This window comes from Bos javanicus, chromosome X (assembly GCF_032452875.1).
Source record: "Bos javanicus breed banteng chromosome X, ARS-OSU_banteng_1.0, whole genome shotgun sequence".
Taxonomy (NCBI): Eukaryota; Metazoa; Chordata; class Mammalia; order Artiodactyla; family Bovidae; genus Bos; species Bos javanicus.
In genome coordinates, this window is record NC_083897.1 from 141,345,389 (window position 1) to 141,367,919 (window position 22,531).

A 22,531-nucleotide genomic window follows, 5' to 3' on the forward strand; every position below is an offset into this window, starting at 1 on the left:
CCAGTGCTTTCAATGAAACTCAGTATCAATTTAGTCCCTAATCTGTCTAAATTCAAATGACTTCTTTTGTGCATCTCTCTCCTTGTTCAGTTAATGTTGTTGGTGGTGCGGGGTTGGGGGGGCGGCTTACTTATTTACAAGCTTCACTTCAGAGACAGTAAATCTCAAAAACCAACGTTTCATCAGCTGAGATGCTTAGAGGATTTGGAGCCAGGAGTGTGTGTCCGTGAAAAGGAGCCATTTGTCTAAAATCACCGGGTTTGGCCAGTCAAGGGACTGGCTTCTGTGAATTCATCTGAAGCACATTAGGGAAGTTGCGAGCTGATCTGGGAAACTGACCCCTTGAGACCCTTCCATCTTTGGTAAAGTGTGTGATTGTTTCCCAGTTGACAAGCTGTTTTCATGTTGTTCATACAATCCCATGCGGGGAAACCCCGGCCCATGCTCTGTCTGGATTATATCAAGCACTGCGATCACTTTCACTTTCATGCATTGGAGAAGGAAATGGCAACCCACTCCAGTGTTCTTGCCTGGAGAATCCCAGGGATGGGGAGCCCGGTGGGCTGCCGTCTATGGGGTCGCACAGAGTCAGACACGATTGAAGCGACTTAGTAGCAGCAGCAGCAGCAATTTGTTTTGTTTTGTTTCTAGAATTTTTGATGTGAAACATTTCTAAAGGCTTTCTTTGATTTGTGAAACAGTGTTGCTTCTGCATTATGTTTTGGCTTTTTGGCCACAAGACTGGTGGGATCTTACCTCCCTGCCCAGGGATCGAACCTGCACTTCCGACCCCCCTGCTTTGAAAGGTGAAAGTGAAAGTGAAGTTGCTCAGTCGTGTCCAACTCTTTGCAACCCCATGGACAGTAGCCTATCAGGCTCCTCCGTCCATGGGATTTTCCAGGCAAGAGTACTGGAGTGGATTGCCATTTCCTTCCCCAGGGGATCTTCTCGACCCAGGGATCGAACCCCAGTCTCCCACATTGCAGACAGATGCTTTTCATAGGGAATATAAAACCACTTGCATTCATTCTGGTCCTGCCACGGGAACTCAGAAGCACTGAAAAGAACAAATGAAATGCGGGAAGGATGGGGGAAGGGATAGTCAGGGAGTCTGGGATGGACATGGACACACTGCTGTGTTTAACATGGAGAACCAGCAAGGACCTGCTGGACAGCACAGGGACCTCTGCTCAATGTCGTGTGGCAGCCTGGATGGGAGGGGAGTTTGGGGGAGAAGGGATACATGTGTATGTGTGCCTGAGTCCCTTTGCTGTCCACCTGAAACCATCACAACACTTTTAATTGGTTATACTCTAGTACAAAATAAAAGGTGGAAAAAGAGGGAAAAAAGCCGTCCCTGGTGGTAGCAGTAAATGAAGATTCCATGTCAGACGCTATGGAAACACCAGCTTCAAAAAACCCCTGGGTACCTTTGCTGGGGTTCTGAGACACATGGAAAGCTGTTTCCTGCAGACCTTTTGGAAGGAGATTAGAATCACCAGCGTCAAACCTTTCCATGAGATGCTTTTAGAAGAAGTAGGATTTGCCAGGGTATGGAATGTTAATGGTCCTTCCTATCGCAGAGGTTATTAAACAGTCGGAGAGACAGTCATGTTTCACTGTGGACCGAGGGGCTCTGATTTCCTCAAGACTCGTGATTTACCATCCATTGCAAAAATCGTCAGGCTCATCTCCAGAAAAATAAGTGAGGAGGTCATTCCGTGAGAGTGAAGCGTAGGAGAGAGATGGATGGGTTAAAACCAGGATGGTTCTGCCAGAAAATTCCTAGAGCCTTTAGGAAGGAATCACCTCTTAACTGAATGGAGGGAGAGAGGCTTTCTCTTTATGGTTATTATCCAGTACCCAAACCGTCATTATCAACCAGTTTCATCCATAAAGCCGGCTGAAAGAGGCTTTTCCCCCCCAAGCAAAGTGGGATTCATTTTATGAGCAGGCATGTGAAATGCAGTGGGGGGGAGGGGTGGGTTCCAGAACATTCTCGGGCAGGAAAGACTAATTAGTAATTGCCAATTACATAAGGGAGCGCCTGGTAATGTCTGCACACTCCTATCCTTTCACTCAACTCGAAGCCACCCCCGTGAACTCTCGAGGGGAGTCGATTTGTCCGACGTTCCCTAAATGTGCACCCTAAATGTTGACATCCTTGTATGTACTCGGGCAAGGAGGTTGGGAGTCAAGATGATTGCAATTTCAAACAATGGCAAAAAAAGCCCAAAACATTCTTGCTGCTTTTATTGGAACCAGACCATTCATTCCCAACCCCCTCCTGGTTCACACAGCCCATGGCTCATAGGTACTCAGGCAAACTATGGGAAGGTAACATCATTCCTCAGTTGGTGAAAGATCTCATTCTTTACGGTTTTGTTTTAGGTTTTGAGAAGCTGATTCAGTTCAGTTCAGTCGCTCAGTCGTGTCCGACTCTTTTGACCCCATGAATCGCAGCACGCCAGGCCTCCCTGTCCATCACCAACACCCGGAGTTCACTCAGACTCATGTCCATCGAGTCAGTGATGCCATCCAGCCATCTCATCCTCTGTTGTCCCCTTCTCCTCCTGTCCTCAATCTTTCCCAGCATCAGGGTCTTTTCCAATGAGTCAACTCTTCACATGAGGTGGCCAAAGGATTGGAATTTCAGCTTCAACATCACTCTTTCCAATGAACACCCAGGACTGATCTCCTTTAGGATGGACTGGTTGGATCTCCTTGCAGTCCAAGGGACGCTCAAGAGTCTTCTCCAACCTACTCTGAGGGTTTCTTGGGTTGCTCCCAGCTTTGCTTAGGCGCTCAGTTGCTCAGTCATGTCTGACTCTTTGGGACCCCATAGACGGTAGCACGCCAGGCTCCTCTGTCCAGGGGGTTTCCCTGATAAGAATACTGGAGTGGGTTGGGTTGCCGTTCCCTTCTCTAGGGGATCTTCAGACCCAGGGATCAGACCCACATCTCCTGCTTGTCAGGTGAACTCTTAACCACTGAACCACCTGGCAAGCCCTCCAGGTTTGCTTAAGGATGTCTTTGAAGGCGTTGGTTCTCATTTCTGTTATTTTCAGTCCCAAATAGCCTGTCTTCATGTAAACACTGTACTTACTGGCCATGCTTATTTAATAAGCAGTCCCTGAAATATGTGACTATCATAACCCTTGCAATAAAGAGGAAAATAAAGGGGGGAAGGTGGAAGCAATGACAGACCTTCTCTTCTTGGGCTCGAAAATCACTGGGGATGGTGACTGCAGCCAGACTACAAGCAAGGAAATTAGAAGATGCTTGCTAAGAAGGAAAGCTAGGACAGACTTCAACAGTGTATTAAAAAGCAGAGATATCACTTTGCCAACAAAGGTCCATGCAGTCAAAGCTATGCTTTTTCCAGTTAGTCATGTACAGATGTGAGAGTTGGACCATAAAGAAGGCTGAGCGCCAAAGAATTGATGCGTTTGAACTGCGGAGTGGTAAAAGACCGTTGAGAGTCCTTGGTTAGCAAGGAGATCCCTAAAGGAAAGCAGCCCTGAATATTCATTGCAAGGACTGATGCTGAAGCTGAAACTCCAATCCTTTGGCCACCTGATGGGAAGAACTAACTCAATGGAAAAGACCCTGATGCTGGCAAAGATTGAGGACAGGAGGAGAAGGGGGTGACAGAGGATGAGATGGTTGGATGGCATCACGGACTCCATGGACATGAACTTGGGCACACTCTGGAAGACGGTGAAGGACAAGGAAGCCTGGTGTGCTACAGTCCATGGGGTTGCAAAGAGTCAGACACAACTTAGTGAATGAACTACAACCACACAGAGGTAATATATTGGCATTTTGTGTAGGGTCATGTAAGAGTGGGAAGTAGGGGGGAAAAAACTTTTTATGACTCTTTTCTTCCACCCAGAAGGCTTACTCAAGACAGATTTGCATGTAAAGTTGGATTAAAGTTTGTGCTAGTATTTAAGCTCGCGGACGCTTCATAAAATATTCATAGATTTAAATCTGAGCAAGAGAGCATCTGTCCCACAGGAAGACTTCAAGCATCAGAGGAAAGCAGAGGCTCCAGGTCAAGATATTTCTGCAGTGTGAACCCGAAAGGGCATGTGATCTCAAAAATCAAAAAAATTATCACTTTGCCACAATGAATGCCCAGATGGTCTTCTTTGCAGCTTTTAAGGTGGCATTTAGGGTTTGATTCCTTAGCTTACGCTTTTTAAAATTAAAACTAAAAATTAAAATCCTCTTAGTTTTTAAAAGAAAGTATCGCAGTCCGTGCTATTCTGGGGGGACAGTTGGGGAGATTTGAATATGCATTGCCTTTTGGCCAAGATTAAAAAATTTTAAGTTTCTGCATGTAACTGTAATATCTTTTTTAATATAGAAAAAGAGAGATGCATTCCAAACTATTTAAGAGTGGCATGTCTTGATGGTTCTAATTTCCTTTGAAATTTGTGAGTTGAATGGAGTTAAATAAAATATGTTAATGAGGAAGTCAACGGGCAAAAGATAACCTACTGTTCTTATAACAGTGCACACAATCTTATACACTGATGATACACAGACGTTTTGCCCTGAAAAATTAGTTTTTCTTTTTCCTGAAGTGTTTTTTGTTTTTTTTCCCAAGGAAAACCTAGATACACACGAGTAATGACTTGAATCTAGTAAAATGAATGTTTAATCGCTAAGTCGTGTCTGAATCTTTCTAACTTCAGGGACCGTAGCCCTCCAGGCTCCTCTGTCCTTGGGATTTCCCAGGCAAGAATAGTGGCGTGCGTTACTATTTCCTGTTGCAGGAAGTCTTCGTAACCTAGGGATTGAATCAGTATCTCTTGCTTTGCTAGTGGACTCTTTACCGCTAGCCTATAAAATGTATAGGTTTCTGATATGGTCGTGTATTGTGAATATTTCAGATTCACTTTGCCTCATACAAAGCCCCAGTGAGACATTTCCTTATACTATCAAAAGAAATAGGGCTTCCCTGGTAGCTCAGTTGGTAAAGAGTCCGCCTGCAATGCAGGAGACCCCAGTTCGATTCCTGGGTTGGGAAGATCTACTGGAGAAGGGACAGACTACCCACTCCAGTATTCTTGGGTTTCCCTTATGGCTCAGCTGGTGAAGAATCCGCCTGCAATGTGGGAGACCTGGGTTCAGTCTCTGAGTTGGGAAGATCTCCTGGAGAAGGGAATGCCTACCCACTCCAGTATTCTTGGGTCTCCCTTATGGCTCAGCTGGTAAAGAATCCACCTGCAATGCAGGAGACCTGGGTTCGATCCCTGGGTCAGGAAGATCTGCCGGAGAAGGGATAGGCTACCCATTCAAGTATTCCGGCCTGCAGAATTCCACGGACTCTGTAGTCCATGGGGTTGCAAAGAGTCGGACACGACTGAGCGACTTTCACTTTCTTTTCAAATGAAAGAAAAACCATTGTAACTATTGTTTATATCATATAACCCTTTCTGCCATGAAAAGGTGCTGTTCTCTTGCTTCTATGTACAGGGAGGAGAAGCAAACAAGGAACAAGGTGTCCCGTGAAATATCTTTCCAAGTAGCAGCGATGCTGTGGCCGTGTACTCTGTTAGGTGACGACCCCAAAATCTCCTGTCTTCCTCTGCAGGCTTTCTGAGCACCGGCGATCAGGCGGCCAAGGGCAACTATGGGCTCCTGGACCAGATCCAAGCCTTACGCTGGATCGAGGAGAACGTCGGGGCCTTCGGTGGGGACCCCAAGAGAGTCACCATCTTCGGCTCGGGCGCAGGCGCCTCCTGCGTCAGCCTCTTGACCTTGTCTCACTATTCAGAAGGTAAGAAGAGCGTCCCTCACGCTGGGCAGGGGACCCCTGGGGCTAAGAGCTGAACCCCCTTTGTGAACTCCATAGATTTCTTTTTTTATGTTGATATCATTTCATTTTATTATATATATATTGCTAAGTCGCTTCAGTGGTGTCTGACTCTGTGCGACCCTCTGGACTGCAGCCCACCAGGCTCCTCTGTCCATGGGATTCTCTAGGCAAGAATACAGGAGTGGGTTGCCATTACCTTCTCCAATTATATATATATATGCTGCTGCTGCTGCTAAGTCACTTCACTCGTGTCCGACTCTGTGTGACCCCATAGACGGCAGCCCACCAGGCTCCCCCGTCCCTGGGATTCTCCAGGCAAGAACACTGGAGTGGGTTGCCATTTCCTTCTCCAATACATGAAAGTGAAAAGTGGAAGTGAAGTCTCTCAGTCGTGCCCGACTCTAGCGACCCCATGGACTGCAGCCTACCAGGCTCCTCCATCCACGGGATTTTTCCAGGCAGGAGTACTGGAGTAGGGTGCCATTGCCTTCTCTGATATATATATATATATATATATATATATATATATATATATATATATAATAATATACAATAAAAATAATGGAAAGCAGTGATTTTTCCAAAGAAATTCTCAAGTTGGCCTTCTGTTCTACCCTTTGATTCCAATCTGTTGCACCTATTTTTTTTTCTTGCACTTTTGTTTTCTTAAATTGCTTTACAATATTGTGTTGGCCCCTGCCACACATCAGCATGAGTCAGCCCCAGGTATACTATGTGGGGCAGCATGGAAGCATGGGATCCTACAGATTCCTGGCTGTTGCTATTTGGTCACCAAGTCACGTCCGACTTTTATCGACCCTGTGGGCTGCAGCACTCCAGGCTTCCCTGTCCATCACCAACTCCCAGAGTTTGCTCAAACTCATGTCCATTGAGTCGGGGAAGCCACCCAGCCATCTCATCCTCTGTGGCATATACGTGACCATATGTAAAATAGACAGCAAGGAGGAATTTGCCGAGTGATACAGGGAACTCAGCACAGTATTCTATGATTAACCTAGGGGGATGGAGTAGGGTAGGAGATTACAGGGGGCTTCAGGTGGGTGAAATGCTTCCCTGGTGGCTCAGACGGTAAAGCGTCTGCCTACAATACGGGAGACCCGGGTTCAATCCCTGGGTTGGGAAGATCTCCTGGAGAAGGAAATGGCAATCCACTCCAGTATTCTTGGCTGGAAAATCCCACGGATGGAGAAACCTGGTAGGCTATACAGTCCATGGGGTCCCAAAGAGTCGGACAGGACTGAGCGAATTCCCTTTCAGGTGGGTGAAAGTGAAAGAAAGTGAAGTCGCTCAGTCGTGTCCAACTCTTTGCGACCCCATGGACTGCCTATCAGGCTCCTGCGTCGATGGGATTCTCCAGGCAAGAATACTGCAGTGGGTGGCCATTTCCTTCTCCGGGGGATCTTCCTGACCCAGGGATTGAACCCAGGTCTCCTGCATTGTAGGCACATGCTTTACCATCTGAGCCACCAGGGAAGTCGTGGGTGGGGACATATGTATATACCTTTGGAGTTCTTATTCAGGACACAGGCAGGTGGGACCGTGGTGCCTCTTTAAACCTCCACAGAAAATGCCCCAAAGGACTTCCCTGGTGGTCCAGTGGTTAAGACGCCACACAGCCAGTGCAGGAAGCCCGGGATTTCAGAAGTAGATTCCAGCATGCCATAACTAAGACCCAGTGAAGTGAAAACGTGTTAGTCATTCAGTCTTGTCCGACTCTTTGCGACCCCATGGACTGTAGCCAACCAGGCTCCTCTGTCCGTGGGATTTTCCAGGCAAGGATACTGGAGTGGGTTGTCATTCCCTTCTCCAGGACATCTTCCCTACGCAGGGATTGAACCCAGGTCTCTTGCGTTGCAAGCAGACTCTCTACCAACTGAGCCACCAGAGAAGACCATACTGCCAAATAAATTAATGAATTTTAAAAAAAGAAGAAAATGCCCCAAATGACGTGTATCCGCATCCTCTTCTAACCTGGCTTGCTTTCTGATTTTTCTAATTGAGGTATAATTTGACATACACCAGTATATGTATTTCCTGGAGAAGGAAACGGCAACCCACTTCAGTATTCTTTCCTGAGAAATCCCATGGACGGAGGATCCTGGCTTCCATGGGGTCGCAAAGAATTGGAAATGACTGAGTGACTAACACTTGCACTTTCATTATATATGTTTAATAATATACATGTAAAATAATGATTACTTTCAACTGTACAAGGTAAGAATTCAATCTATGTATGTAGTGCAAAGCAACCCCCACCATAAGTCCAATTAACATTCATCACCGTTGAGTTAAAAACTGATTTTCTTCTCATCAGAATTTTAAGATCCACTCTCTTGGCAACTTTTAAACATGCAGTACAGGCTTCCCTGGTGGCTCAGTGGTAACGAATCTGCCTGCCAGAGCAGGAACCCAGCTTTGGGTCGGGAAGATCCTCTGGAGGAGGAAATGGCAACCCACTCGAGTATCCTTGCCTGGAGAATGCCATGGACAGAGGAGCCTGGTGGGTTACAGCCCAGGGGGTCGCAAAAAGTCAGACACAGCTTAGAGACCAAAAAGCAACAACAAGTATTATTAGCAATGTTAACAAGATTTTTTTTTTTTTCACTTAAGACTCATGACCGACAGTGGTTGCTTATCATCACTGGAGGAAAATGACTTCTGTAGAAATGTTTGCACCCTGGGTTTGCCTATCTGAGTTTATTTGGTGAACTTTAAATGTTATTAACATCAGTTTTCAACTTGGAAGAAGTGTGAGAGGGAATTAGTATTTGGATGATGGTTGCAGACTTGTATGTTTCATAAACACCATTTGCAGCCACATGCTTATAGACTTAGGTCTTTGTTGCAAACTTAACTCAAGGTGATTCCCTCTGGTCCTTTGTTGCTGGACAGATAAGAGATTTTTAAAATAGAAATGAACAGGGGTCCGGTGCAGGAGGTCTGGAAGCAGTGGAATAACTTCCTGACACTCCCTTCAAAAACGAAACAAAAAGAACAACAAAATTAAAAAGTGCAGCCCTGGGATAACTTTTGCAAGTCCAGGTGGACTTTGACAATCATAATCTGAATCTTCAAGGTCGTGTTATATTTCCTTCTGTGTCCATTTGCTGGTTTAAGAATTTCCCCATATCTGTGTGAACTATGTATATCGATACACCTGAACTTTAAAGGAATTCTTATTCTTTAAAGAGTCTAAAGTGAAAGTGAAGCCGCTCAGTCGTGTCGGACTCTTTGTGACCCTGTGGAGTGTAGCCCACCAGGCTCTGCCATCCATGGGACTCTCCAGGCAAGAATACTGGAGTGGGTTGCCATTTCCTTTTCCAGGGGATCTTCCCGACCCAGGGATCGAACCCAGGTCTCTCGCGTTGCAGGCAGACGCTTTAACCTCTGAGCCACCAGGGAAGTCCATTAAAAAAAAAAAAAAAAAGAGTCTAGCACTATCTTCGGAGAAGGCAATGGCACCCCACTCCAGTACTCTGGCCTGGAAAATCCCATGGATGGAGGAGCCTGGTGGGCTGCAGTCCATGGGGTCGCAGAGTCGGACACGACTGCGCGACTTCACTTTCACTTTCATGCATTGGAGAAGGAAATGGCAACCCACTCCAGTGTTCTTGCCTGGAGAATCCCAGGGACGGGGGAGCCTGGTGGGCTGCCGTCTGTGGGGTCGCACAGAGTCGGACACGACTGAAGCGACTTAGCAACAGAAGCAGTGACAAGTACACTCTACTGGAGACTTCCCTGGTGGTCCAATCATTAAGACTTCTCCTTCCAATGGAGGGGCTTTGAGTTTCCTATCTGATCAGGGAACTAAGATCCCACATGTCCCACAACAAAACCAAAACATGAAACAGAAGCAATACTGTAACAAATTCAACCAAGACTTTCCTCAGTGACTCTAAAGAATCTTCCTGCAACGTAGGAGACCCAGCTTTGATCCCTGGCTTGGGAAGATCCCCTGGAGAAGGGAATGGCAACCTACTCCAGAATTCTTGCCTGGAGAACCCCATGGAAAGAGGAGCCTGGTGGGCTACAGCCCATGGGGTCGCAGAGAGTTGAACACGACTGAGTGACCAACACTCTGACTTAAAAGTGGTCCTCATTAAAAAAAAAAATTAAAACATTTTCTTTTAAATACTTTTGCTTCTCTCTGGACACTCACATACTAGACTGATTGGATCGTAAATTTTAAGCTACACAGATTTTTACTTGTAAAACACCCCAAAAGTTTTTAAACCGTTTCTCATTAAATGAAATATTTAAAACGTAGCAGGGTAAGTTGTACCAAAGTCTGGGTTTTGAAAGGATGCCATTTTGAGATTAATGACTTTTTTCTTTTGGGAAAGAAAGTATGTTATAGTGGGGGCATTCAAGTGAAGGTTTCTTTAGGAATAGCTAATGTGATGGATTTATTTTAATTGCAATTTTTTTAGCACCTTCAGTGTATGGAGTGTGGAAATTAAAATGCATTCTAGAATGTTATGCTCTGAACTTGATATCGATGGAATCCCCCCAACCCCTCCGCCCAATAAAGTGGTACCCGGTTTTGCCAGTAAGGCAAAATGGCCTTTGACCTCTTATGACCTCAAAGCATGTTTTAGGGGATGGAGGGGGTGTGATCACTCTGGGAAGCTTTATTTATAACATCTAAGGATGGAGCCGTATTGTACACAGTCAGGGAAGAGGAGAGGGATTGTATCTTTTATGACCACTGCCGCCAGAGTGTAAAGGTAGTTTCATTTCCCTAAATTGTGGTGTGTGTGCAAGAGAGCATCCTTCAAGTCCAGCGAGGCGGGGAGGGGAGGGCCCAAGAACCAGAGAGATATGAGAGAGAGATGCTGAGAGGGCTGCAATGCTCCCGCATCCAGAAACTCACGTGCCCCTGCGGGACAGTCAGAGCCATCTTTGCCGGGTGGAAGGCTGCCCTTCTGTCTCTCGGGTTTTAATCTGTGTGTCCACCGTTTCGCCCCTACAGGTCTCTTCCAGAAGGCCATTATCCAGAGTGGGACCGCCTTGTCCAGCTGGGCCGTCAACTACCAGCCCGCCAAGTACACTCGGATCCTGGCAGACAAGGTGGGCTGCAACATGCTGGACACCACAGACATGGTGGAGTGCCTTCGGAACAAGAACTACCGGGAGCTCATCCAGCAGACCATCACGCCGGCCACCTACCACATCTCCTTCGGGCCCGTCATCGACGGGGACGTCATCCCCGACGACCCTCAGATCCTCATGGAGCAGGGCGAGTTCCTCAACTACGACATCATGCTCGGCGTCAACCAGGGCGAGGGGCTCAAGTTCGTGGACGGCATCGTGGACCACGAAGACGGCGTCACGCCCAACGACTTCGACTTCTCCGTGTCCAACTTCGTGGACAACTTGTACGGCTACCCGGAGGGCAAAGACACCCTGCGGGAGACCATCAAGTTCATGTACACGGACTGGGCGGACAAGGAGAACCCCGAGACGCGCCGCAAAACCCTGGTGGCCCTGTTCACGGACCACCAGTGGGTGGCCCCCGCCGTGGCCACCGCCGACCTGCACGCCCAGTACGGCTCGCCCACCTATTTCTATGCCTTCTACCACCACTGCCAAAGCGAGATGAAGCCCAGCTGGGCGGACTCGGCCCACGGCGACGAGGTCCCCTACGTCTTCGGCATCCCCATGATCGGTCCCACCGAGCTCTTCAGCTGCAACTTCTCCAAGAACGACGTGATGCTCAGTGCGGTGGTCATGACGTACTGGACCAACTTCGCCAAGACCGGGTACGTTCTTCTCCCCCCCGCCATCACACTGTTGCCTGTCTGGTTCCTCCTTCTGCGTGCGTTTTCTGTAGCCAGCTTGACCATGGTCCGCAGGCTCGCACGCACCTGCCCACCCAGTCCTGAGAATAGTCATTTCCGCCACCCCGCCTCCAACGTAGAGGGAGACCTCGGTTCTTCTTTACCCTTGAGTCCTTCTCTGTGAAGCCAGGGTTTTTTGGTTACTGCAATATTCCCTGCCATGTTGAAAATTCTCCATTGGGTCCATGCTGGGGTAGGAGCTAATCATTCTGGGCTATTCTGTTGAACATCATCAAGCTGGAGTTTCAAACCTCAGTTTTGACCTTGTCTGGTGGGGGCTTTAGATACACTTGGCTGTTCCGCTCAGAGTTGAGTTGGAGTTTCAAAGATAGGTACGACCCTGTCTTATTCAGAATTTAGACATCCTTGGTTGTTCCATTCAAAGTTGAGTTGGAGTTTTAAATCTAGTTAGGGCCTTGTCTTGTCAGAGATTTGGACATATTTGGCTATTTTATCAAACCTCGAGTTTCCAGTCTACACAGGATCTTGAGTTGTTTGGTCAATAACAGGGTTATCAAAATACATGTACCGCAGGGAAATTGTCTTTACTGCATAGCCAAAGAGTGAAATAAATCTGATAATGAATATATAGAAATACTGTTTGTGTATATTGTATAGCTATATATTATGTATGCGTTAGCACATATAACCGTGGCTACAGTGAAAGTCACTCAGTCGTATCCAACTCTGTGACACCATGGACTGTAGCCCACCAGGCTCCCATGTCCATGGGATTCTCCAGGCCAGAATACTGGAGTGGGAGCCATTCCCTTCTCTTGGAGCTCTTTCCAACGCACGGATTGAACCCAGGTCTCCCGCGTTGCAGGTGGAGTCTTTACTGTCTGAGCCACCACTTAACTCACAAGTGTAGAGAAATCCTGTTTGTGTATATATAAGATATATATACACACATATATGTGTGTATATACTCACGTAACATTCTCCATATGAGTTATGGGATTTGTTTATATATATTTACAAATATATTTTATTTATATATAAATATTCATTTTTATATATATTTATTTCATTTATATATAAGTATACACCTTAGTTCATTACTATATATAAATTTCATATATTTGCCTAGATTTATCTGTATATCTCTCCACGTACATATATAGAAAGCTCATTAGCGAAATGCAGCAGAAAATATACAAGAGTTACATACGCAGTGGGATCCACCCAAGTTCCCTGGAGCAGATTCTCTGCAGACAGTGAGATAAAACACCCCCCCAACATCTCAAGCAGCCCCCAGTATCACGGAATCGTCTCATTTTCTCTCTTGTCGAGTAACTTAATTGTGGGAAATAATGAGGTGTCCTTGAGGTGTCCTTGAGTTCTACCTGTGTGTACTTCTGTGATTAACCTTGAGCTCCGGGTTCTGAATTTAAAACGAAGATGCTAAATCTTCCTGTCGACCACCAGCAGTGGGAGAACGGTGGGGGTGGGTTAGGAGCAGAATTGGGCCCCCTACATTGCAGCCTCACACAGCCCTGGTGAGGGAATGCGGAGAGGTGCAGAGGGTTAGCAGATTTGGGGACCCGGTGGACCATAACCCAGCAGGCTCCTCTGTCCATGGGATTCTCCAGGCAAGAATACTGGAGTGGATTGCCATTCAGAGTGTTAGCAGATTTTGGGACCCTGTGGACCACAACGCAGCAGGCTCCTCTGTCCATGGCAAGAACACTGGAGTGGGTTGCCATGCCCTCCTCCAGGGGATCATCCCCAGCCAGGGATAGAACCCACGTCTCCTGCATTGCAGGCAGATTCTTTACCGTCTGAGTCACCTGAGAAGCCCTTCCTTCTTTTCCGTGTTTCCAAATATTCTCTGTTGGGAAGTGGTTTCTCGGTTTTAAGTTCCTAGGAAAAGACTTGAGTTTTTTCCTGAGCAGCAAACGGTTGTGTGTGAAGGCCCATGTCGAGTGCTCCCATTTTACGAGTTTGATCTAAAGAAGACAGCAGGGAAACAGGGAAGGTCACAGCCATCGCAGGTAGAGATTCTCCTCTGTCACCGCGAGGATCTGTCTTCCACGGGGAGATAATTTGAGTCAAGTCAGCAAGTGTCAATGTTTTAACGTAGCCTTGTTGCTTAGATCCGTGGGGCTGCAGCAACACATCACCAAATGTTTGCCTTCCAACAACATATGTATATTGTTGCTCAGTTCTCAAGGCTTGAAGTCCACGCTGAAGGTGGGGCTGGTTGACCTCCATCCAAGACCTGTCGGGGGATGTTCCTGTGATGATTCTTAGCTCCTGGTGGTTTGATGGTAGTCTTTGCTTCAGCCTGACTTAAAGCTATGTCTCTCCAAGCTCTGGGTCTCTCACCACATGGCCCTCTCCCAGCATGTCTGTCATCACACGGCCAACTTCCTCTACTTATTGAAATATGGTTCATTTACAATGTGGTGTTAATTTCTGCTGTACAACAAAGTGATTCAATTATATATATATATGTATATAAAATATATACACACATGGTTTTTCATCTTCTTTTTCATGCTGTTTTTGCTTTTCTTGTTTAGTTGCTCATTCCTGTCCAATACTTTGCAACTCTGTGAATCATAGCCCTCCAGGGTCCTCTGTCCCTGAGAATCTACAGGCAAGAATACTGGAGTGGGGGGCCATGCCCTCCTCATTGAGCACATGTATAGCTATTTTTTTAGTTCAGAGAAGTGCTCAATATATCTTCTGTGTGCTAAGTCTCTTCAGTCGTGTCTGACTCTTTTAGGACCCCATGGACTGTAGCCCGCCAGGCTCCTCTGTCCATGGGATCCTCCAGGCAGGAATACTGGAGTGGGTGGCTGTTTCCTCCTCCAGGGGATCTTCCCTGCCCAGCGATCAAACCCGCATCTCCTGCATTAGCAGGCGGATTCTTTCCCCCTGAGCCAGCAGGGAAACCCTTCTTCTGGTTTATCGCAGGATACTGACTGTGGTTCCCTAAGCTCTGCGTTATCCATCCTGTATATAATGGTTGGTATCTGCTCATCGAAAACTCCTGCCCCATCCTTTTACCTGCTTCCCCTCCCCCTCAGCAACCTTGAGTCTGGCCTCTTATGTCTATGAGTCTGTTTCCAAGCTAAGTTCGTGTCATATTTTATATTCCACATATAACTGATATCATATGGTATTTATCTTTTTGTGACTTACTTCACTTCGTACGATGACCTCCACGTAGGTCCATGCCCCACATGGCCACAGATGCTATTGTTTCGTTCTTTTTTTTTTTTTTATGATGACCAACTTCTTATAAGGCCACCAATCATATGGGTTTAGGAGTCCATCCTGCTCCAGTATGACCTCATCTTTTTTTGTTGTTTTTCAATTTCTGGCCACACCCCTTGGCTTGCAGAATCTTAGTTCTCTGACCAGGGGTCGAACCTGGGCCCTCTGCTGTGGAAAACACAGAGTCCTAACCGGTGGAAGTCCTGGTATAAACTCGTTTTCCCTTGACTGAGGGCACATCTGCAATGACCCTGTTTGCAATAACAGCACCCTGCAGGGACCTGGGGGTTAAGGCTTAAGCGTGTCTTAATTTGATGGGGGTGCACTTCTGTGCATAACCCCTTTTAAAGGCAGGACAAATGCCCAGTTACATCAGGGAACTCAGATACATGGGTGCTCTTGGCAACTTTTGCCTTCCCTTGAAGCAAAGAACATTCCGTGCACTGTGGCCACGCCCATCCATGATGGTAACAGCCTAACCCATCGTCACTCCATAATATCTAAACACAACATCGTGACTCACCTTTGTGACAGCCACCCACTTTCTATTTCTCTTACGTGTTTTGGGGAAAAGTTTTTACATGACTTTCTTAAATGGAAAGCTAGGATCGTTCATCACCCTAATTTAACAGAGCCATTAAAGAAAACTGAAAAATCCAAATAAAGCCATTAAACTCTCATTAGCTGTTCTCGCCTGCCAAAGGCTCTGAGATGAATTCTCTCTCAGTGTTATAAAAACAGAAAAAGAAAGAAAAAGGTAAAGGGAATTAATTAATGCCATCAGAATGTAGAGAAATACTTAGACCAAATGGGTACTTTAACCAGAACCTGTGGGCGACTAAGCTAGGATTGCAAATGTTGAGTGTTTGAAATGTTGAGTGTTTTTTTTTTTTTTTAAGGTACGACTCTTTTTTTTTGTTGTTGTTTTGGTTTGTTTATTCATTTAGGGAAATTGAATTACTTCTACGTATTGAAAGTGTTTATCTGAGGGAATTTGTTTACTCTTCTAGATCTATTTTAACTGTAATCAGAATATCAGGGTAACGCGTTGAGTGGTTTTTAATGCTGTAATTCCATTTTCTAAAATCACCGGGGCAGATGCCTGTGGTCCACGCCCCTCATCTGAGGAACGTAGCCTTGGAGATACAGAGTAACTTGGGCTTGATGGCTGCTCCAGGTCACTCTTATGGGCATTAGTGGGGTGTGTTTAGGATGCTTTGGGATTTCATAAAGTTGCTGGTGTACAAGACTAAGAAATAAGGATGCAGCTTGGAGGAATAGCCCCATCTTCTGACCGGAGTCCAAAACTTCAGGTAGAGATGTCATTTCAGTAGCAAGTTGAGACTGACTGGTGGATGGCCTTGGAAGTTAGTCTGAAGAATCTGGACTTTATCCAAGCAGGAGCTATTTTTGCTCCCGGCGTCCACATGGAGCGTGGCTGAGATCATCCTTGGAGACGTTAATGCAGTGAGTTTTCACAACTCGTTTGAAAGGCCATTGGAGTGACTCGAGTCGTCTTCCAAAGAAGTTACTCAGACCTTCCTCTGACCTACAGCGCAAACGTGCAATTTCAGATGTAACTCAGGGAGGACCACTATTGAGTGGTGTCTGGTTAACCAGAAAACGGGAGACTGAGCTGATGGCACAGATGGTGACCGAGGTGTTTGCCAACGGATGACACGGCTTCACGGGTGGTCGTTAGTTAATTCTCTAAAAGACTTCAATTTATTTAACTGCTTACTTAAAATAGGATAATGGTGTAAGCGGCCATGTGTGGAAGAGGTATTCTTTTCACTAGGGGCTGAAAAGTGGTCCTGCTATGCAGAGTGTGGTACCGTTGTCCCAATAAGGGAGAGGCATGGGGTAAACCATCTCTGATGTCATGAGGGGTCTCACAGCTTATCTGATGTCCCTCAGGGAGCAGCCATGGATGAACCATCTCTGATGTCATGAGGGGTCTCACACCTTATCTGATGTCAGTCAGGGAGCAGCCATGGGATAAACCATCTCTGATGTCATGAGGGGTCTCACACCTTATCTGATGTCCGTCAGGGAGCAGCCATGGATGAACCATCTCTGATGCCATGAGGGGTCTCACACCTTATCTGATGTCCCTCAGGGAGCAGCCATGGATGAACCATCTCTGATGTCATGAAGGGTCTCACAGCTTATCTGATGTCCCTCAGGGAGCAGCCATGGATAAACCATCTCTGACGTCATGAGGGTCCTCACAGCTTATCTGATGTCCCTCAGGGAGCAGCCATGGATGAACCATCTCTGATACCATGAGGGGTCTCACACCTTATCTGATGTCACTCAGGAAGCAGTTATGGGATAAACCATTTCTGATGTCCTGAGAGGTCTCACACCTTATCTGATGTCCCTCAGGGAACAGTCATGGGATAAACCATCTCTGATGTCATGTGGGGTCTCATACCTTATCTGATGTCCCTCGAGGACCAGCCATGGATGAACCATCTTTGATGCCATGACGGGTCTCACACCTTATCTTGAGGCAGTGACTCTCAAAACATGATTGAATACACTTGACTATACCATCCATTGCTACCGTGGGTGCAGAGAGAACATGTGGTTCTAAGATATCATGTCATGTTATCTGTCTCAGCATGTGACTGAGAAGAAAGGATTGTGCTGAATTGAAGCACGCTTAGACGTGATCACTGGGTGGAACTTTGGATCTGCTGAACCTTGTTACCAGCATCCCGTGTTCCTGGTTGTTCATCCCTCTGCCGAGATGAAGTGAACGCTTTGGCTGCTTTGCATTTGACCACAGCTGACAGCTCTGGCCTTTCTTGTAGGCGTAAACCTAAACACTTCTGGTATGGCATAGGCTCTTTGTTAAGCACAGAAAAACAATGTGGGGATGGTGAGTTAGCAGGCACTGAAGGCAGGGTAGGAGGGAAGGAAGAAGGAAGCAAGGAAGGAAGGAGGGAGAGAGAAGAGGGAAGGATGGAAGGAGGATGGAAGGATGCTCTTGTTGCTAGGAGACTGTTTCAATCATCCAGGTGAGAAGACTCTACTGAAACAGTGCTGGGGCAAAAAAAAAAAAAACAGTGAAACCAGAACCTTTAAGTATTAAGCTCGAGCTTAATTTAAGTATTAAGCTCCTTGGAGAGCTCCATGATACATCAGAAGTACTGTCAAGGAAAGGTTAAAGTTCATCCCAAGGTTTACGAATATCACACAGATTGTAACTCTTTGTCACAGATTCCCACCTCTTTAGGCAGGACCGGTCACTAGAAATCTGGTGTTTGTCCATCAAGGACCAATGCAATTTGGCTTCTGCGTGTTGGATAAGAAGGGCAGAATGAGAGTGCCAACAGAAGTCACGGCCGTGAATGGTACTTTTCAAGTATTCTACTTTGAAGACTCAGAGCCTCTTGGAATTTAGAGTTGGGAAGGCACTTGGCCAACAAGCCAATGTATATGATGTAGGAAAGGCAAGCATATATTGTATGTATGTCTGAGTATACTGGTGTAGGTCGAGTGGGTAGAAGAATGACATGCTTTGCATTGGCTTTCCGATGCCATCTCTACTCTTGACTTTGCTCACATCCTGTGGTCAATTTCTGCGTCCGCTTTTGTGCAATCTTTGCAGAGCTCAAGAAACGGAGAAGATGGCTTTAAAACCGTTGCAGCCCAAGTCCGGTGTTAAAAGTGACCTTTGTTGTCCCGAAGCGTTTTAAGCTCAGTGAGTGAACATCACTCCTGCGGTACGGGATGGACCAAACACATGATTCTTGCTGTAGAGGGTAATTTTCTTCTCAGACGTCTAAGGAAAAATAGTCAAGCACGACCTTGTTTTAGGGGTGAGGCAGACCTCATACCAACCTCCAGAAGAGCCTGTCAGAGGGGTCATTGGTGTCTGTAAAGAAATCGTGTTACCCATCTGTCCCAAATAAAATGAGCCGCAAGACCCCGAACACGCATTTAACCGCCAGCTGCCAAGGTGGTGCTGCAAGTGAAATATGACGGGTGAAAATGGACCTTCAGAGAGAAGATGTGTTTGTTTCATTCTTTCCTTAATCATGCTAATCTTTAGTTTTGCCTGTGGGAATTAAACGACACGGTGTGCTGAAGAAAAGTCTAAAAAACAAGGCCCTGGTACCCCACGTGGAGATCTTGCTTGCTTCAGAGTGTTTGACACCAGAAAGCGATGAGCTTCCTTCCATAAGCGCCCCACATTTATCTCCGTTTAAGGCTTCTGATGGTGCATCGCCAAGAACTTTCACAGATTGTTTTGGGGCTAAAGCGTACTTACCTGGATTTTCAAAATCCTTTATTCTCTGAGAACAAAATAAATGTGTTTTCTTTACCTTTCAAATGTACACCAAATGCCGAAAAAAAAAAAAAAAGCCAAATATCTAACATAAACACTCTTTCCTAGATGCCAGCTCTTTAATAAAAGGTCAGTAGAACCAGAAGGCCTGATTCTGTGAAATCAGATCAATTCAAAAAGAGTACGAATCCTTGCTCCCTTTCATTGCTTTTAGAACAATAAAAATCAATTCTTACTCTCAGCCTCTTAGTTTTATTTTATAAAAAAATGTTTCCATGGCAAGTCCAATTAAATAGGAATTTTCCAACACTTTATTTCAGAAGACTCAAGTAAGAGAATGCGAGATGCTATATTGCATCCAACATTTTTTCTAAAACATGTAAAAATAAAAGCACAAAGGCAGATTATTTTAGAATACATCAACGGTTATACATGAACACATGGATAAGAAGGCTTATGGTATATTTTTAATATTTTTTCATGTCACTAATAGGAGCACAGCAGTTGCAATTTATTTATCTTGCATGCCACATATGTAATCATATGTGTAGGTCATATATGTATCTATCCATCTATCCGTGTGCATATATAGTATGCAGGAAGTCTTATAATATGCAGTGTGAGAAAAGGGAAAGTGTTAGTCACTCAGAGGAATCTGACTGTTTGCAATCTCATGGACTGTAGCCCCTCCAGGCTTCTCTGTCCATGGGATTCTCCAGGCAGGAATACTGGAGTGGGTTGCCATTCCCTTCTCCAGGGGATCTTCCCAACCCAGGGATGGAACCCAAGTCTCCTCTGTCTCCTGCAGTGCAGGTGGATTCTTTACAGTCTGAGCCACCAGGGAAGCCCGGCATGCAGTACAATTTCATATAATATATGCTGTCCGGAGAAGGCAGTGGCACCCCACTCCAGTAGTCTTGCCTCGAAAATCCCACGGACGGAGGAGCCTGGTAGGTTGCAGTCCATGGGGGTTGTTAAGAGTCGGACATGACTGAGCGACTTCACTTTACCTTTTCACTTTCATGCATTGGAGAAGGAAATGGCAACCCACTCCAGTGTTCTTGCCTGGAGAATCCCAGGGACGGGAGAGCCTGGTGGGCTGCGGTCTGTATCCACATTATATAATATACATATTGTATGTGATACAGCATTTATTATATACAGTATAGAGTGAGCCATACAAGCTATGATACAATGGTATCCTTTTGTACAGGGCACACTATATACATGATGTCGTTGTTTGGTTACTAAGTCACGCTTGACTCTTTGCAACCCCATGGATTGCAACACGCCAGGCTTCCCTGTCCTCCACTATCTCCCAGTGTTTGCTCAGATTCACGTTCACTGAGTCAAGTAATGCTGTATCACCATCTCTAATGATAAACATACAAAGTACCATCTATCCTGTGGTATACAGCGTATGTGAAAGTGAAGTGGAAGTGTTAGTCGCTCAGTCGTGTCCGACCCTTTGCAACCCCGTGGACTGCAGCCCGCCAGGTTCCTCTGTCCATGAGATTTCCCGGACAAGGCTACTTGACTGAGTTGCCATTCCCTTCTCCAGGAGATCTTCCTGATCCAGGGATTGGACCTGGGTCTCCCTCTTTGCAGGCAGATGCTTTAACATCTGAGCCACCAGGGAAGCCCATATAAGTATATATATGAAACATTTTATATAAGTATATAAAAATGCACTATACTGTATACAAAGTATACCATGTAACACATATATACTGTTGTATACAGGACACTTTGACACAGCATAAACTATATGAAGTATATAATGTAGCATAATGCTATGATACATACAATATGCTTTATAACAGTATGTATGATATACAGTGTATCACATAAACAGTATCGTTATGCAGCATACACTATGTATATTATATACTGTACCATATAAGCTAGTACACAGTATACTTTTATGCGGTACGTGCTATATAAAGTATATAGTATAAGATCTGTGGGCTTCCCAGGCAGTGCAGTATTAAAGAACCCACCTGCCAATGCAGGATATAGAAGAGATGTGGGTTTGATCCTTGGGTCGGGAAGATCCTCTGGAGGAGGAAATGGCAACCCACACTCCAGGATTCTTGTCTGAAAATTTTCCATGGAAAGGGAAGCCTGGTGGGCTGCAGCCCATGGGGTTGCAAAGGGTTGGACACGGCTGAGCGACTAAGCACATAAGATTTAACACTGTGAATATATACCGTTTATTATTTATAGTCTTCTCTGCCAGTTTGTAGGTATTCTGACGTATTAATGCACTCTTTCTATACACCAGGACTATTACGGCTTCCTCACTTAATTCCAATCCCAATATTCATATCCAGTTTATAGATCAGGATAAGAGAGGTTTAAGAATTTGCTCGACATCTCCCAACTTGTGAAGCAGGAGAAAGGCACAGCTTCATGAATGTTCATGATGTTCACAGCCTCAGACTGAAGACTAAAGCCCTTCCTATGGCAATGCCTGGATCTGTGGGTCAAGGGTATCACTTGAAGTCTGCATGCCACCTGGGAATGTCTGCAGACGTTGGGTCTTCCACTGGAACCTTCTGGTGCCCCAGCCTTCTGGCACATAAGCCAAGAGGTGGTGGCTTTATAAGTGTGTTGCCAATAAGGCGTTGCCTGGAACGTGGAGGTTAGGGCACCCACAGCAGTAGACCAGGGCAATCTAGGTCTGCATGCCACTTCTGAGAGTTCACTGCTCTCCCCGAGGTGACTTTTATCATGCACAATCTCAGGTGTTCCAAACCAGCAAACGTGAAAAGACAAAATCTGTCTTACAGGTCACTTTACCAAGCCTAAAAAAAAAAAATGGAAGAAATTAGAGTATATCTTTGAGAGGATTCTCTTAAAAAAAAGCTGGGTGGCAACCATGTTTCAAGTACCATGTTCTGTGGAGAATCTTTCAATATTGATGATTGTCCTTCTGCCTGTGGCCGTTCATGTACATCACGGGGGATGTCAGGTTCATAGTTGCTGAAAGTGAAAGTTAAGTCGCTCAGTCGTGTCCGACTCTTTGCGACCCCATGGACTGTAGCCTACCAGGCTCCTCTGTCCATGGGATTTTCCAGGCAAGAGTACTGGAGTGGATTGCCATTTCCTTCTCCAGGGGATCTTCCCGACCCAGGGATCGAACCCGGGTCTCCCGCATTGCAGACAGACGTTTTACCGTCTGAGCCACCAGGGAAGTCCGGACACTTGAAATCTATAAAAACCCTCAGTTTACTGCATCTTGTGGTATTTCTCCTAAAATCCTTGACTTCAGCGTGTCTAAAAGCACAGTCTTGCCAAACGTACGACATCAAT

At 45.8% G+C, this 22,531-nt stretch overlaps 1 protein-coding gene across 2 annotated transcripts in view; it reads left to right on the forward strand.

The window, feature by feature from the left end:
* Positions 1-22,531, forward strand: part of NLGN4X (neuroligin 4 X-linked) — a 388,593-nt gene that overhangs the window by 361,379 nt on the left and 4,683 nt on the right. For both annotated transcript variants that reach the window (XM_061408220.1, XM_061408219.1), the window contains 2 exons: positions 5,606-5,791; positions 10,824-11,613. In XM_061408220.1, the coding sequence (XP_061264204.1) occupies positions 5,606-5,791; positions 10,824-11,613 (976 nt within the window). The remainder of the gene's footprint in view (positions 1-5,605; positions 5,792-10,823; positions 11,614-22,531) is intronic.